The sequence below is a fragment of the Porites lutea genome, chromosome 7 (assembly GCF_958299795.1).
Source record: "Porites lutea chromosome 7, jaPorLute2.1, whole genome shotgun sequence".
Classification (NCBI taxonomy): domain Eukaryota; kingdom Metazoa; phylum Cnidaria; class Anthozoa; order Scleractinia; family Poritidae; genus Porites; species Porites lutea.
The window spans coordinates 29,924,740-29,941,873 of NC_133207.1; the positions used below are offsets into that span (position 1 = coordinate 29,924,740).

The 17,134-nt window shown below is 40.0% G+C and overlaps 2 protein-coding genes across 2 annotated transcripts; both read right to left on the reverse strand.

Annotated features, from left to right (window-relative positions):
- Window positions 1-1,083: 1,083 nt before the first annotated feature.
- LOC140943115 (uncharacterized) lies at window positions 1,084-5,551 on the reverse strand. The gene is made up of 5 exons (XM_073392174.1): window positions 5,392-5,551; window positions 4,547-4,577; window positions 3,271-3,414; window positions 2,130-2,378; window positions 1,084-1,380 (listed from the first exon to the last, which is right to left on the reverse strand). Exons 1-5 carry the CDS (start codon window positions 5,392-5,394, stop codon window positions 1,355-1,357), a joined length of 453 nt encoding a protein of 150 aa, XP_073248275.1. The 5' UTR covers window positions 5,395-5,551; the 3' UTR covers window positions 1,084-1,354.
- A 5,972-nt stretch (window positions 5,552-11,523) lies between these two features.
- Window positions 11,524-16,949, reverse strand: LOC140943128 (monocarboxylate transporter 10-like). Its single transcript, XM_073392187.1, has 4 exons — window positions 16,720-16,949; window positions 14,678-15,288; window positions 13,327-13,693; window positions 11,524-11,803 (listed from the first exon to the last, which is right to left on the reverse strand). Exons 1-4 carry the CDS (start codon window positions 16,907-16,909, stop codon window positions 11,628-11,630), a joined length of 1,344 nt encoding a protein of 447 aa, XP_073248288.1. The 5' UTR covers window positions 16,910-16,949; the 3' UTR covers window positions 11,524-11,627.
- Window positions 16,950-17,134: the final 185 nt, after the last annotated feature.

The window sequence follows — 17,134 nt, forward strand, 5'->3', positions numbered from 1 at the left end:
TATTTGTAATTCAAATACGTGTAAAATTACAAGTATTAATATAGGCCCCGTCCACACGAATCAGAATATTTGTTTTCTGTTTGTATTTTTTTTTATTTCTTAGACAAATCGGCCTACCATCCACACAAAAACCATAGAATCCGCTGAACGAGAGCCGAGATTTGCAAACTCGTGTTGACGATTGAAACCGGCTGTGTTTCAAATGCCGTCTCAGCCTGCCCGGATTTGTGTAGGCGGGGCCATAGGCTCTAAACTGCTGGTTAGTTGAATAACAAAGTTTATCACTTGAAGTGATGTTTGTCAATCAGTAACGAAAAGAAACCCGGCCCCGACAAAAACTTAAGATCCTCTGGTTACAAGGGCATCGGGTCTAAAGTACAGAATGTCTCGCTCGTACATTCCAATGGCTATCTGATTTACATGCTATAATATCCCGAATCAAGGGCGTCGGTATCTCCGCGATACCGGTGCAGTACCAGAAAGAGCAACATCAAATAAAAAAACAGTTTTCAGGCAATCCTTAAAGCCCTTTCACTTGGAAATTTCCACGGAATGAGAGGGGTTTATCTTTCAAGAAACAATGGATAAACGTTTCTTGTGTAGATAGTGTATTTTTGCTTACTATTCTTTTTTTCCCCAGTGGTATCTTTACTAAAAAAATGCTGAAAGGAGTTTGGCGCTAGCCTCTCCTTTTTAATCTAAGATCTTGAGACATGTACAAACAACAGATTTTTGTAAAATCCAGCTAGTGGTCAATGGTGCGTCCTGATTGGTTGAGCTACTACTAGGCTATATGTTACAGCTCACTGGTAGCGAAAAGCGCGGGCTTTTTGACGGCAAAAAAGGATTAAAGTCTAGTTTTAACTAGCTAAAAGTTTTTTATTCTCGATATTTTTGACCAACTAGTTGGATTTACTAAAACAATTATTCCTCTCAGTCTCACTCTCATGGCCTCTGAGTCAATAGCCCATTCAGCCTTCGGTCTCATGGGCTATTGACTCAGAGCCCATTCGGGCTCGAGGAATAATTGATAAATATTTTAAAAAAAAGAAGAAGAAGAAGAAGAAACAGAGCGAAGCAAAATCAACTACAAAGAACACAATAGTTTATTCGCACATAAAAAACCATCTACAAAATACTTTTCCAATATAAACGTGTAAAAACATCGGGTAAACCACCTATCCCGAGCCTTTGAAAGCATCAGGTTTTTTCACCGGTTGAGACGGAAAAATCGGGTACTTTCCTAGACTGTGCTGTCAGCCATAAAAATAAAATAAACTTTTTCAACAAATACATTAAGAAATGCCATCCTGAGTAGTATTTCTTTGCAGTTTCTCCCACGGTCTTAACCAGGTTACTTCATGAGCTCTTTGACAAACTCTGCAAAAGTTAGCAAAAAATGTCGTTAGTTAAAATGGCGTGGCATTTTTACGTCTTAACAATATCTATTGTGAGCGACGCAAGTTTTCGTGAGTCGCATTGCAAACAGGTGTTAAGACGGACAGCTTCAGGGGATCTCATCTAAGGAGCAGGTAAACCAACAACGAGAAAGAGCTTTCCAAAGGGATACAAAACTGAAAGAGACGTTAAATTAAACCTGGCGGGTGATTATTTCACTTACGTGGGAGTACGATCTTTTATGCGCCAATTTAGTTGCAAGATGTCGCAAAACAAGGAAATCCACCGGGCAACAATTGCTTGACCGTACTGGCAATTTTTAACAAACCAAACGCCCATCAGATACGCTAAGATTGCGTGTCAAAGAAGTTTTATACAAGAGGTCCTTTTAGGTGGGGGTGGGTGGGAGGGGGAGGAGAGCCGGCCGGGCCTGTCTCCATGTATCAAGAGAGAAAGTCGTGTCCATGTTAGTCTAACTAGTGGTGAGGAGCGTTGCGTGACGACACTAAAAACGGCTGTGTAGCAGACTATGTCCATGTCCGATTTTTCCATTACGTTGGCGTTGATACCTTTGATATAGTAGTTTTAGTGATATTTGTGTCGTTTAACGCCAGCTCCACGCCAATGTATCGCTTGTCCCTTACCAAGTGAAACCGCCTTGCTAAAGACTTTCTACCTGGCATCATATAACTGTCCTACTCTACTAAACTGCACTGCAATATTTCACTTACTGTCAAAGTCAACTCGCCCATTGCGGGACAGAAAGTTGACTAATTCCTCAATTTCAGCTTTGGAGATTTTGATGTCCTTGCTTTGTTGTGATACGATGTTGAGGAGTTTGAGAAGCTCATCTTTTGTGAAGTATCCCTTGTTATCAGTGTCATAGGCCTTGAATGCTTCTCTCACTTCCTGCTCACTGCCCTGCTTCATCTGTTTGACCATAAGTTCAGCAAACTCCTCAAAGTCGATTTCTCCACTTCCTGTACGCAATCAAAGTAAGTGTACGTCTAGTTAAAACAAAAAATGCCCCCCCAAAAAAGACTAAAAGAGCTGGTACGTCCAGGACCAAGTATACTGGGGGGGCTGCCATATAGGCTATATACGTATGTGCCAGTGTGAGGGGTATGGTTTTCAAGCACTTTAGTCCGGGATGGGGTATGAAAGTCTGAGAGTTTGGGTCCAGAATGGGGTATCATTTTCCTGGCAACTGATCAATTGGTTGAAAATTTAGTCTTGACTAAGGGGACCGGGAATTAATTCACGTGCAAACTCAAGCGGTTTTTTTAAGATGGCGACTCTAGGTTAGAGAGGGAGACTAGTCTAGCCAGGCTCTCTGTTTGGAAAAAAAAAAGGCCTGTTCACAGGCTAGACTAGTCCACTAAGGAGAGCGAAATTCACTTGAACAAGGTCTGGTATAGGCTAAGGGTTTACGGGTCTCAGTAGCACATCTTCCCCAAAAAATTTCTTACATTTCCCTCCAAGCCAGTATCCCTGTGAGGTGCTGGTTATTATTGTTGGCTTTATTTATACCCGTTTTCCATAATCATAACAATGACACTTACAAACACCTGGCAGCTATGAGTGTAAACCAAAAGTTTCCTATCTGAGTGTTGCATGCTGAAGCTACCTTTCTGTTTTAGCCTGCATGGCAGTTGTTAAAAGTGGAGAGAAAAGGGACTCCCTTTTCTCTTTAGCTGTTGTCTTCCCTTCCCCTCACCATTTTTAGCTCCTTCATGACAGGCTATTCTCTTTAATTTATACAGTCTGCCTTTTTTATCTCTTCCCCACCCCCTCCCCTCCATTCATACAGTACTCTGCACTGGTAACAGTTTCAAATGTTATCAACTCCTGCAGAAAATTTAAAATGCATACCATCCTCATCAACCTCTGAGAGCATTTCTTTCACCTCCTCCTTTGTGGCCATCATTCCCAGGTTCTTCATGACGAGCAACAACTCATCAGTTGTGATGGTTTGACTGTTGTCAACGTCAAAGATTTTAAATGCATCCCTGAATTCTGAAGTGAAAAAAAACTGAAATGAACTGAAATTTGCAAGTAATTATAGTGATAATTATCATAAGCAAAGGATTATAATTTTGTACTGTCTCATTAAAATACTTGACCAGAAAAATAATGTCATAGCTAAAGACAACAGTAAAAACAAAAATAAATGTTACTACTGGTAATCAAGCAAATTTGTGAAACCTTAATCTAATGCTTTCCACCGGGACAGACCTGTAGAAAAGTTGAAAGGGAGGGGAGAGGGGGTTAGGGAATTTTCAAGCCAAATGAACTTTTTTAGAAAACATTTCCCTTGCTTTTACTTTTCTTTAATGCCAGTGCAAAAATAAGTTTTTAGGACTACTTAGCATGTATAAATTTTTTGTCATTAATTTTGCCTTGAACGAATATATTTTTTTTGAACTCTGCCTGCCCCGCCCCCAGGTAACAGTTACGATAGTAAGTAAGTGGTCAAAACTATTCTGCTGAGAAAAGACCCACTACTTTATCTGGCTGTGTCTTTATGTACCCCCTTCTCCGATAAGCAAAAAGATGGTGTCTTATTTGGATAGCCCCTCTCTATTACTAGTTGAAAGTAAAGTACAATGTTCAAAAACTGTTTCTGATTTTTGTTTAAACATACACACACTGATGTATCAAATTTATGGCCTGAGAACTGACCCTCACTAGGTGGGTGGTTTCTTGTATGCCCCCCTCATATCTATTCATAAGTAGGGATGGTTGTTAGGACCACAGCTATGACAGTACAGTTTCTAAATAGACACCCTCCCTGAAATGGACACCTAGAATAATATTGGTCATTTCCTGTAACCCTTTAAGTCCTTGTAGTGATCAGCATCAATTTTCTCCTAATAATATCAATGTTGGCATAATCAATTGAAAAGGCCATAAAAATACTTTGATCTTCAATATTATCAAATTCTCCCCACTAATTCTTCAGGGAAATGTATGGAAATCTGCTTAGAGAATTAGTGTGTGGATATCGGGGGTTAAAGGGTCTTTAAGGGTTAACCCACTGTAAGGCGGACACCTATCTTATAAAATTAACTTTGAGTGCTGTCCCAGCGGTGACCATCTCTATAGGGACAGTTGACTGTTGTAACAACACTTCAAAACAACACCTTACCTTTTAGCTGCTCCGGGCTTAGTGATGCCGACTGGTAAAAGAAAGTTGTAGAAATATACAGTAAGTAAATTAATTTATTGTACAAATTTTCTCACCTGAATAATTATGGGTAACCCTCTTTGTCATTTACGAAACTTTTATTGTAACGTTTGTTTTGTTACTTGGAGACTTTGGAGCGCAAGGCAAAGAAATTTTTAATTAGCATCGGCATTTACACGTTTTGTAATTCTAACTTTAGATTTTTCAAAAAACACTACTAAAATGCCGGAACCCAATAATTTTAATGAAATCGTGGACTGAGGTTACTGACAAATAGGAGATCTGTGAAACACTTGATTTCAGCCGCTATTGACATTGTTTTCATTCCTTCACAGGTTTCAGATTCCGCCAAGCACCAGAGCACATGCATATGCCTTGCTGTTTTAAATACACACTTACAGACAAGCAATTTTAGCGGCCATTGAATTGAAAAACTAACGCGAAATCCTCTCAAGACAAGAATGTTTTAGAAAAGACTTTTAAAAAAATGGAAATACATAAAGCAAAAATTATCAAGGGCGATTGATGGTGTATAAAATGGCGCTTGCATGTAGTCAAATCGTCTGTTTTGATTTCGAATCTTTGTAATAGGCCCTAAGTAATCCCCTCTCTCTAATATATTAGGATTACTGTAAATTGTTGCAGTTCAGACCAAAATATGTTACATTTCGATGTTTCAACAGGCGGAATTGCTAACATATATATCTATGATTTCAGGACAACTTTCGTTTGGATGAAGCGAGTGTCAGTCTATTATTTTCAGCATGCTTTTAATTTAAACTTAACACTAAGCACAATTAACTTACCATTTTGCTGTTAGATTTTCAGTCTGTTTCAGAGGTTATTGGAGGGGAAATTAATTAGCTCTGATCGCTCGGACTGCGAAGAGAGAAAGCAAAGCCGAGAAATGATGCTTCAAACAATGAAAATAACACACATTCCCTGCCCTAATTCCTATTCATTGTATTTCAAACATTACGTGTAAATTGGTAATTGTCAAGCTTACTCAAGCGTGCACTGTTCATTGTTTTCCTAGGGGTAGGGGGCGTTTAGAAATTTAAAAATTATAATTCTCAGCCTTTTAGGTTCAGATCCTATTGTTTCTCAACATATAAAAAGATATATTCTAGGTAAAACTAAATTATGTAATTACAAAATTAATGCCATTTTATCTATTTGAAATGAAAACAAAACCGAGTCGCTACCTGCACCCCGGCTAAGTTACTGCGCTCAATTTGCGGTAACGCAATACAGTCAATACAATCCTCGTTGTTTCAATCTGTTTTCTGAAACTCAACAAACCATGTAGGGTTTCTCTCGCCTCATTATTTCACTAAACTTAGTCTAAGAGCCCTTCCTTCGAAGGGCTTTATGGCGCAGAAAACCTTGTTCAAAAGGACAGTTTGGAAAACATACTTTGTATTCAGTAGTCCGGATTTCGTGACTTCAATAGGTCCAGCGTTCAAAATAGTCACGCATTGCCCGCGGTTTTAGCACTGTACAATAAGGTTACCATCTATGGGCAACAAAAGATGTTTAATGTATCACTCCTAAACAGTTACCGAAGTCTAAGCAGGCTATACTTTGGTGACAAAATAGGAGCATTCCGTTCCTCTTCAAAGTAAAACAACTTTTTATTCATGTTAAAGCCACTAGTCCGATCACCCACCCACCCAACTGGTTTTGTATTGATGTATTCAGGAGCCCATATGGGCTTCTGCGTATTAAATCATCCGCCAGTTTCATAGCGAGAAGTCAAAATGACGTCCAAGAAAACTGTCTTTTTAATTAGAACAATCTCGTGAACGAAGTATGTATGAATTTCAAGCATCACGAGGCTCGAGGCCTTTTTTGTTTGCAGGAGCCGGTTAGGTACTGTTCAGCCCGGCTCTTGATATAATGATATGCAGGAGTCATTATGGGCTCCTGTACCGGGTCCCTCTCTCTCGCGATCCCACATAAGTTCCAACCCAGGGCTTCCAGCCTGAAATACAAAGACCATTTATGGTCGGGGTTGAGGTCAGGTACTCTCGTGTTCTGCTGCTTGAAGCCTGCGAGCAAACTCTCCATTTCGAGTGGCGTAGCGTTTCGAGTGGCGTAGCGATTCTGTGCTGCAGTATGTTTTGAGCATATTAGCGAGCATTTTGTTACCTTTTTGGGGGAGACCGAGCATTTAATTTAGTACATAAAATGTGGGATTAAGGTGAAGCATTTTAGTGGGGGTAAGTTAGAAATAACGAAAAAACAAAAACAAAGAAAGCGCCCGCACGCAACCTCGTACCCTGAGGGCTTTTCCTTAAGAAAATGGCGACCTCCCATTTTCTTAGGGAAATCCCCTGAGGACGAGGTTGGCACACCCGCTCTCTAGTTTATAAAAATCCGGACGAGAAACATTTTTTTTACAGTAGTTGACCTTAAAAAAATTTGACTTGTCCACATAGAATCTTTGCACGCAGTGAATGAATAGACAGAAAGATCAAAAGACCAGCGCGTTGTACGTTATTTATTTCCCCGGTCCCTGTCACTACATACAAAAAGGTTAAAACACCAAAGTTTGTGAGCCCGCGAGAATACAAACCCTCTCTTCATTAGCTGGTAGCGATGAGATACGACTGTATTCTCAGGCTAATGACATTCCAGACAAGCCTTGAAGAAATATTCAGTCTCTATAGCAACTATGATTTGATTGGCTTAGAAGTTATACAGGGAGTGCCTCAAAAACAGTTTTTTTCTCTTTAATCCTAATTACTAGGAGCAATTACTACCGCACAAGTGTTATCAAAGGTCACAAGCACTCAACATTTGATTACAGTTTGAAGCTGGTTTTAATTTTCAAGGAAAGACCATGAAAATACAAGTGATCGCCTGTTTTCTTCTGATCGGTGTGACAGTTCATTACGGTAAGCTGAGTGAAAAAAAAACTTTATAGCTGCCTCTCAACAAATACCGGCAAATCGATGCCAATTTATATAGCTACGAACAAGGAGAAATATTGTCAAAAACAGGGCATATTTTTTAGCCGTTCATGGTTAAAACGGGTCCCGTTCGAAAATGAGACAAAATACCATGGCGTTTAAGTATGACCAGCTAACTTTCCAGCTCCGGGCTCCGGATTTCGGCAGTATGCGGCCGGCAGATTTCGATAAAGGCCGCACGCGCTTTCTATCGATTTCACCTTTGTTAAGTTTTCTGATAGCACCCAGTCACAAAAATCCATATCCAGTCATTTTGTTTGTACGTCCTCTTACAGCATTTTAGCTCTAAAATTTCTTACGTAACGCAGGGTCCAATTTACTTGTTAACTACTTCGGAGTTAATATTACTGGACAAATTAGTCATTGTGCAAAAGTTATATAGATCATTAGTTTATTTCTTTAGCAAGAATAACTAATAGTAAAGTTCGACACAAGTCGTTAAGCAAATGGCTCTTTTTTCGTTGAAATAAGTCAAATTAAATAACTCGTTATAATAACGGTTTAAATGCCATTCGTACTAATTACTCGATTTTTTACTTCCACCTTCCACCCAAAGAACCACTGACAACGGTTAATAACAACCCCAAAGTGAGAAAATTAAGGAGGCAGTTTGTATTGAGAACAAAAAAACATTTTACGTTAGAATTAATGTTTTGAAGAGAATTGATATTTTCCGTGACGTGACTGTGGGGACTTTATATATCATGTACTGTATATTGACACTGTAAAACACTTGTAATGGTAGTTCCTGTTTGTTGCTGTTTGGTGGCCGCCACATTTAGGCACTGCAGCTGTATCATTTAATTTGAGACGATTTTGGTTGAAATAGCAAAATACTATCAAGACATAATTTGGGTAATATTCTTCGGTAAGCTAAAATGCATTCCAGTGAAAAAATATGCTGTCAACGGGGGCAGTATCCCCTGATTCTGAATTCTGATTCAGTCAACGACAGTTGCTATTTTTTTGCTAATTGCTTTGCTCGGATCGTTAGTTTTAAAATTCTATGTTTTACATTTTTACCATCGTCATGTTCGAAAAGTAAATTTTGCTTTGCTGGCGAGGGCATTTGACAGACTCAGTTTATAAATAACGGAAAAATAAATCATGATCAGTGACCAATATGGCACTTGCGAAATTCCAGCGTGTTATCTAGTTTTTCTTCTGGGTCGTAGCTAACAAGAGGTAAGACCAGGCAATTGCCTCGTCTAGATGTTACCTTTATTTTTTAAATGTTTTTTTGTTGGTTGGTTGGTTTTTGTAGCAAGAACAAAAAAGCGTAAGTCTGTAGCTTGAAAAACAATCCACAGTACATCGGAATGGTTTTTTTCTAAAATAATATTCCATGAAAAATGCTGAAAAAAGCCGGCATTTCAGAGCTTTTAGATTTCACCATATAAGGAGCCCATAATTAGGAGCGAGCGACTTCCATGTACTCGTGTCACAGCGTTTTCACTGACTAGTTTATTTTTAGAACGATTTTAACGCGAATTTAGAATATCTTTCAGGTCCCACAAACCAGTCAGCAAAAACCGAAACCCCTGAAAATGGCACTTTTTGACGTTGTAATGGCGTTTAGTTTTCATTTGTTACATCTTATATTTATTATGCGCTCATGAACGGAGAGGAACTTTCATTTTCGCGTAAAAAAAAGTGCTCAAAAATGTATCTAAAAATAAACCGGTCCGTGCGAAAACGCCGTGACATACCGTGAAATTCCGAAAATAAGCCCCTCCAAATAAAAATCCCCCAAACTCTTAACGCAAAAAACCCTCCGTTAAATTGCCCCTTAGAATATAAGCCCCCCGGGGGCTTGTCCTTGGAAATTGCCCTCAAATACAAACTGAAATAAAAGCAAAAATGGTCAATTTCCTTCCAACTATAAGGCTAGCCCAATCGATTTTGAAACGCAAATTTCCCTCCATAGATAAGCCCCTCAAAAAGGGTCTTTGAAAAATATAAGCCCCGGGGCTTATTTTCTGAATTTTACGGTAGGCCTAGTACGAGAGTTGCTTGCTCCGTTCCTTACAATGTAAGGAACCCATGGGCTATGGACCCCTGGCAATGTTCTGGAGGGATTTCCTAGGGACCCTCTTAGCAGCTCGCACTTTCGGCGATCGACGGGCTCATTTTCTACTCTAAAAACGCTCTTAATGTTACAAATTAACAGAGGATAAACGTAACATCTTTCTCATAACATATTACTTGTTGCTTTTGGTTCCAGCATCAAGCCTGGAATGCTATGCATGTGTAAGCAAAAAGTCCTGGGACGACTGCACTTCAACCAAGACCCAGTGTTCCTCTGTTGAAGATCAGTGCATCAAAGTCCACTTCATGGCTGGTGGAGTAAAATCTTTTCAAAAAGGTTGTGCACCCAAGACAACCTGCAAAAGTGCTGATAATCCGATCTGCAGGGAGGGCACTGGTGGCTCGGTCACTTGCGATATTTCCTGCTGTGACACAGATAACTGTAACGCAGGCTCAATGATTGTAGTCAGCAGTCTCCTGCTATTAGCATGCGCGGTAGCATCACTATTGGTTCTTGTTCAAGCTTGAAATAACGGTGAAATGAAAGACTTTTGCGGTTGTATCTCTGATTTTTCTTTACAAAATACGTTTTCCAAAGAGATAAAAAGGCAATGTTGGGCCCCGCCTAAAAGAACTGTTTTTTTCTTGGCGGTTAAAAGAGGTCTTTAAATGTAAAGTGATTTTCTTTTGCTTTTGGCGCTAAAACATGCTGCTTTGATTGGTCGATTAAATTGCTCCTTTATTATATTATATTATATTCAGATTTACAACAGTCAATAACTTTAGCCTAGATTTCTTACCGAACTTATCATATTTACTGTATTTTCAGTTTTTTCTTTTACATAGAAAGTTATAAGCGCCATTCTTTTAATCATTGTCATTATTTTTTGAACATTTTTGTAACTAGAATTAAATATTGCTGTATGAATGAAACGATTTAAAAATGTATACAGTGTATTCACAAACTCTATCAAAACAGTCATTTAAAACAGCATATAGCTTCATCCATGTTTTTACAGAAGAAAATTTTAAAAGCTCAGTATTGAAAATTCTGCCTATATAGTTTCCATATATTTGCCGAAAACTTTACGAGCGCCCTTCTGTTTTTCATTTGTAGTATCGTAATTATCTGCATTTTTAGCCTCCTTAGCGGGCGAAAAAAAAGGGGAGAAAGAGGAGGGGGAGATGAAATAGCGAAAGATAAAAGGGAAAGGGAACGCCTTCCATAGGCTGGTTTTTCACTCGCGATGGAGTCGGAGTCGAAATCGTAAGCGGAGTCGCGTAAAGGCTGGTTTTCACTAGCGACGGAGTCGCAGTCGCAGTCGTAAGCGGAGTCGCAAGAGGGCTTATGATTTTGTGAAAATCAAAAATCGCAGTCGTAAGCGGAGTCATAAGCACGAGACGGAATCGGAGTTAGAAGAATCACTTCTTATCATCTTGTGAAAACCAGATAGTCGGAGTCGGAAACAGAGGCGGAAGGATAAACCAATTTCAAGGCACGTTCCCACGCTTTGTGCTTGGTTTAGACCTTCCGCTTCTGCTTGCGACCCCGACGACCCAGGTTTCACGTGATCGTAAACGACAGCCTCGCAAGCGGAATCAGTACGCTGTTTTCCCTAGAACGTAAAGTTCTACGCTTCTGATTACGACTCCGACTCTGACTCCGTCGCTCCGGTGTTTTTGCATTCCGCCCACTAACGTCCTAACTAATCCGATAACGTCAACTGTCAGTGCGTGACCAATCGCAAGTAGCGAGTGCTTCTCAGCCTGCATCTTGGTTGTTTCTTACTAATTCACGTCAAAAAGCTACTTATTGTAGCTCAACCAATCAGAACATTTGCAAGTGCCAGCGGCCTCAGACATTAACAAAAGGGGGTTCTTATAGCAGGCGTTCCTTTCCTTCTTTCTTCAATCCCCTATCTCTTTTCCCCAATTTCTAACTTTTTTTAAAAAAATTAGCTTTATATTATCTTGGCATATTCTATCACAAAACGTTTGCCCCATCTTGACTGAGTTTAAAAATCTATTTTTATTTTAAATCAAGCCACTTCCTCAAGCTTTTTAGCCTCTTCGTCTCCTGACCCCGTGGAGGAGGTGTAGCTATCCTGACGTTTGTAGCACAGCAACATAAAAGGTATAAAAGATCCTGCTATAGTGATACCACCAGCTACTTGAAACGGGATAACGTACGAACCCAACATGTCTGCTGCCATACCTAAATAATTAAAATGAAACGACTAGGATGACGGCTTTGGTATGATCTCAGATCAAGTAGAGAATATATTTCTCAGAAACGTTTGGTACTCAGCAAGTTATCGAAAAACGCCGGGTAAATTCTCTAGCAGAGTTTCCGACATCGGGCTATAAATTCTCCACTGTACCAAAATGTAGCAAAATTCAGAAGCTATATTGTAGGTGGAAGCGCACCTGCCTGCTGTAGCTAGTTCATAGTTAAATAACCAGAAAAAGGATCAGAACAATGATAGGAGGTCAACTAGTTGGATATTTAAAAGCATTGCCGAGAAGTTAATAAACTCAGACTGCCGAGAATTCAACACGCGACAAGGCTAAACATGTAACCCAGAACCCCTGCGGATTGTACTGAGTCAGAACTCGCTAACCAGTCAGCCATACCACCATCCCATAATTAGACAGAAACTTGCCACAATTAATGAGTATTCCAGAGATTACATAACATCGTTCACTGTATATCTTAGACTTGGTGCTGACGTTCTCGGCCAACCAATCATGAAGCTTAGATCAATTATCTGGGTTCTGGAGAACATAAAGTTATAAGGTTTGATACTATCGTCCAACCTTACTTGTACTATCAGCGGAAGGTATGTACGCCATGCTGGCCTTAGAGGCAGCGATTGATTGTTTTGATACTGTACAAAATACACGAGCAAAACTAAAATGGGTACAAAATCGATAGTCGTTCCCCAAAATAATCACATTTCAAAAAATTCAATCAAATCTTAAAGCCGGGGTTACTTTTTCAAAAACAAGGGAAAATATATATACAGCGCGTTGCATCAATACAGTGACTATAGGAAAACTAAAACAATCGCCTGTTGCAGGTTTTCATTGTAACCTGTTTCGTCAGGGTTCAATGTACAGTCGAACCTCCGCTATAACGGCCACCTCACTACAACGGCCAGTTTCTTCTTTTCCCTAGGTGGCCGTTGTAGAGAATTTCAACTTTAGTAAAATGCAGCAGTGCAGTAAAAAGTGGCGCGAAAAATGAGCGGGAGTTGGTGAGAGAGAAGATGCCCTTCAGAGCCACCGGCCCCTTTCCCAGATCCCGCGCGTTTTATTTTTCGCTTGGCTCGTTTTTTTATCGCGACGTCCCTACTATCTGAGAGCCTGGCAAAGGCTAACATAATTGCAAAAAATTAAAATAGAAACGATCGCCTGCGAGGCGTTGAGGCTACTTAAACCCTTTTCACTCTCTGTCTTTTCTCGTGGCATTTGCCGTGAACGCCCGGGAGCCTAGCAGAGTCTACTACTAACAATCTTGCTAACTTCTCTTGCTAAGAATCATCGTAGAGATGGAGAGCAAGTACTTGGAAAAATAAATAAATAAATACCAATTTAAGCCGACTGAAGCACACGTACCAACTCCGCGGTATGTCCAGTACCTTACCCATGCGCACAACCATATCACCCCGGTAGTAGCAGCCATGGTGCTTCAGTGTTTAAATTGGTACCACTAACAATACAAGCTAATACACATACCAGCCAACGGAGGACCACTAGCCAGGGTCAAGGACGCTAACAGCATCTCCCATCCGAGAACTGCAGGAGTCTTCAAAGGACAGGCAGTCAGAAGATTGATACTTAGACTGGTGAAGAAAAAGCCATCGCTGAGTCCGTAAATCACAATATAAACGACAAGCCAGGAGTAAGAAGAAGTTAGAGTTACAAGAATTGTGCTTAGCCCTGCCACAAGTTCGGCTGCCTGGAAGATGAAGAACGCATTTATTCTCCTGTGGCTGCAAAGAATGCCAGCAAGCACGCGACCAATAGCAGAACAACCACCGTAGTAAATAAAGAGTTTTGATGCTTTTTCAGCCGAAATCCCAAGGTCTTCACAGTAACGAATCTAAAAGTAATATAAATAAAAAATTGTTGAATTGCAGGTTAGGAATGAAATAAAAGTGAGTCAGATAACACCATTACTCTGAACCTAATGGACCCCTGAATCTTGTATGGTCTGTTTCCCCAGAATGAAGGTTATTTTCTATTAATTTAAAAAACTTATTCAAAAGTTTTGTCAAATTGTTCTCGTTCTTACATGTGTAGGCATAATTTATTTAAAGAAAAAGGGCTTATTTCCTTGAGAACGTCATCTAAACTACACTGGGAAAATATGGCATACAAGCAAAGAAGGTAAATTGCCTGGGTTTCTTTGACACTTTTATGCATTTACTCTATTACAAAGTCGAACTACACTAGCATTAATTAAAGACATATAAACTCATACGTAGCCTGCGAGAAAGCTATCCAGGGCGCTCTGGCGGCGGCGAGGGGCCCCGCCGCCAAAGGTTCCCGGAGAGCTTGCTCGAAGGCTAACTAACCCATACGAGGCATAACTTATCTGCTTTTCTTACCGACTTGTGATATCTTGTAGTATATAATGAAAAGTGACACTAATAAGGACTCGTCCACACGTATCCGGATATTTTTTAATCCCCAAATTTTTCTTTCCGAAGAAGGTTTCCGTACAGAGGTATGTGGTGAATCCGGCATACGAATCCGCAATTTTTTTTAATCCGCTCTCAAGAGTGAAAAGTTTTGAATACGCTATGAATCCGGAATCTTGTGGACGCTAAATCAGGATACTTTTTTTTTTTTGAAAGGCAGAGCAAGATACAAATTTCGCGCGCTTTACGACGCATGCTCTGTTGCTAATATTGACAGAGGAGTCCTGGTACTAGAGTGAATCTGGATACGGGCTGGATACGTGAAGACGTGGAAATTTTTGAATCCGGAAAGAAAAAGTTGCCGATTCAAGAAACAAAAAAAATCCGGATACGTGTAGACGTGGCCCAAACTGATTTCCAACTGTACCGATATAATAACTTACCAAGTGAATTTGCGGAACAAAATGGCCAAACTCTACTACACAAGCGGCAAGAACGATAGCTATCACTGGAGGCACTTTCCACACAGAGAAATCAAAGACCTTCTTCATTTTGGTACGAATTAAATTATCGTCTTCACCCTCCTTGATTTCTTCTCTATCGCCCTTATCTTTCTCTTCAGCGTCCTTCTCCACGTTGGGATCAAACGTTATGGAAAGCGAACACAGCACGAAGGCAACGCCAGCCATTATTCGATAAGCATCCTTCCAACCAATGGCTCTTATGAGGGCCTCCAATGTGGGTCCCATAATAAGTACCCCACCGCCATGTCCACCTGTCAGTAAACCAGTTGCAAGCGACTGTCTCCTCTTAAAGTACTGGCTTATTACAACCAGACCTGCCGAGAATACACAACTGGAGCCCAAGCCGAACAGAAGACTGTACGTGAAGAAAAGAATCTTCATGTTGTCTACAAAGGAGCTGCATATCAAACTCACTGTGCAAAATACTCCGCCGATTAGAGTGGTGATGCGGCAACCAAACCGCGTGACAAGAGCATTTGACACTTGTCCAGTAAAGAAAGTTATGGCTATGGCTAAAGAACCAACCCAAGCTGCAGAAAAATACCAAAATAATAAATGCCAAGTTCCACGTTATTGGAAATCATTTGCTATGAACCAGCAAATAACAAAAGTGTACCAAAAATTTTTGAAATTCTATTGATGCAAAGACACGTTTTAGATTTCTACAACTGAGATAGTGAGTAGCGCGACATATATACGTAGCAGTTTAATGATAGCATTTTTCTTGTGAAAGCAAGGGATGGTAAATTGTAGTAGCACATAATTAGATGTCGCACATGCTGTAATAGCTGCTTTTAAACATTGAAAGAAGTTGGTTCTAGCGAAGCTCCCTCACCGAAAAAAAATTGATTTTCTTATGTCTTTTGTTTTTGTTCGATGGAGTCAATATAGGACGCTATTTATGTTCTGAACTGGAAAGATACCAACATGGTCCAATACATTTGTTAATCACGCATGCAATTTCCAACATGGAGAGGCTGCTATCTAATAAACGTAGTCACGGTTTTAAAATTTTCAATTAGCAGACTTAGAATTCGTTAGATTGACCCCATTTCAGAACGAGTATACATGGAATAAGCTCTAAAAATCACTTGTTTTGGCTTCTTTGCATAGTACATTCCCCGTTGGTACTCCCTATAATGGCTTATACGGGAAGGCCCCTCCCGATATGAGTACAGTATACCTTTTTCAGGTTTCTGGCATGTGAAAGGGTAGCTAGGGTTTTACTACTTAAAGTATATGAAAGATAAGGGAAATCTGTCATCCCGGTCTGTAGAAGGGCCCTAACACAGGAAAAAATAACAGATTCCCATTTTTGGATATTTTAGGGTATTTAAAGAATACCCACAAAAATGCCAAATTTGGAAGAGTGAGACAAGTCCCAACCAGAGAACTTGGTTGGGAATTCCCTGGTTGGGACTTGTCTCACTTTGCCAAATTTGGGATTTTTATGGGTATTCTTTAAATGCCCTAAAATATCCAATAATGGGAATCTGTTATTTTTTCCTGTGAATTAAGAGCTAGCAGACTCATTTTGTGGCTGTCAAAGAGACAATAAATGTAATGTTTAACTGGGTTTAGTGATTTATTGATAAGACGCTGCATTTATTATTATTATTTACAGCAGTTAAAGATCGAGATGCAGTGCACTGAACTAGGTAAAGGAAAGGGGTATTTGTTTGTCGAAAGAAGGTATACGAAAGAGGGGTACGTATTCTGTCAAAAATGGCAGGGAGTAGGGGCTTGGACATCGGGGAGGAGTCTCGCCGTACAAAACTTCGTTGAACGCCCCCCGGGTAATATCCAGTAATCCGGCGGACATGAATAATTAAGCTCATATTTGTCCAAAAATTTATGCGTATTCTTTTTCCCGAAAACGTTCAATCGAACACAACCTTGTTTCAGTCGCCATAAAATTAAAATCGTTACATGAATTACGAAATGTCCATGGACTTACTGACCTGTGGCTTCCCTGGATTCGTTAAAATAATCCATAAACACAGGTAAAAATATCCCAAAGCTGAAGAGAAGGCCGAGCGACGCAACCCAAGTCATCAAAGCACAAGCACAGACCAACCATGACCAAAGACTGTCTCGTTTGCGAGGAGAGCTGGAAGAAAAACAGCCCCAGGTCTTAACCTGAATCGCCATCAGTTTGTCCGGCGTTGTTGCAGTTATTGAAAGACTACGATTCACTGTAAAATGAAGCGATTTGTTAAAACCTGCACAACCGACAAAATCCTGCCTCGATGTCCATCTACATTGTCTGGTCTACAATATTATGTGCATAATTAGTCTGCGGAGTAAACAAAACAACCCGTACCTGGAAAGACCGTCTAACGTACTTTCGAGAGGCCAATTTTATGTCCTTATCCT

Excerpts from the sequence above, each read along its gene's own strand:
- LOC140943115 (XM_073392174.1), bottom strand. Across the intron at positions 2,379-3,270 it reads CTCAGAGGTTGATGAGGATG|GAAGTGGAGAAATCGACTTT; the intron begins GTATGCATTTTA and ends GATTGCGTACAG. Across the intron at positions 1,381-2,129 it reads TGGGCGAGTTGACTTTGACA|AGTTTGTCAAAGAGCTCATG; the intron begins GTAAGTGAAATA and ends TAACTTTTGCAG.
- LOC140943128 (XM_073392187.1), bottom strand. The coding sequence starts at position 16,909 with ATGGCGATTCAGGTTAAGACCTGGGGCTGTTTTTCTTCCAGCTCTCCT. Across the intron at positions 15,289-16,719 it reads CGAATCCAGGGAAGCCACAG|CTTGGGTTGGTTCTTTAGCC; the intron begins GTCAGTAAGTCC and ends ATTTTTCTGCAG. Across the intron at positions 11,804-13,326 it reads TAGTGGTCCTCCGTTGGCTG|GTATGGCAGCAGACATGTTG; the intron begins GTATGTGTATTA and ends TTAATTATTTAG.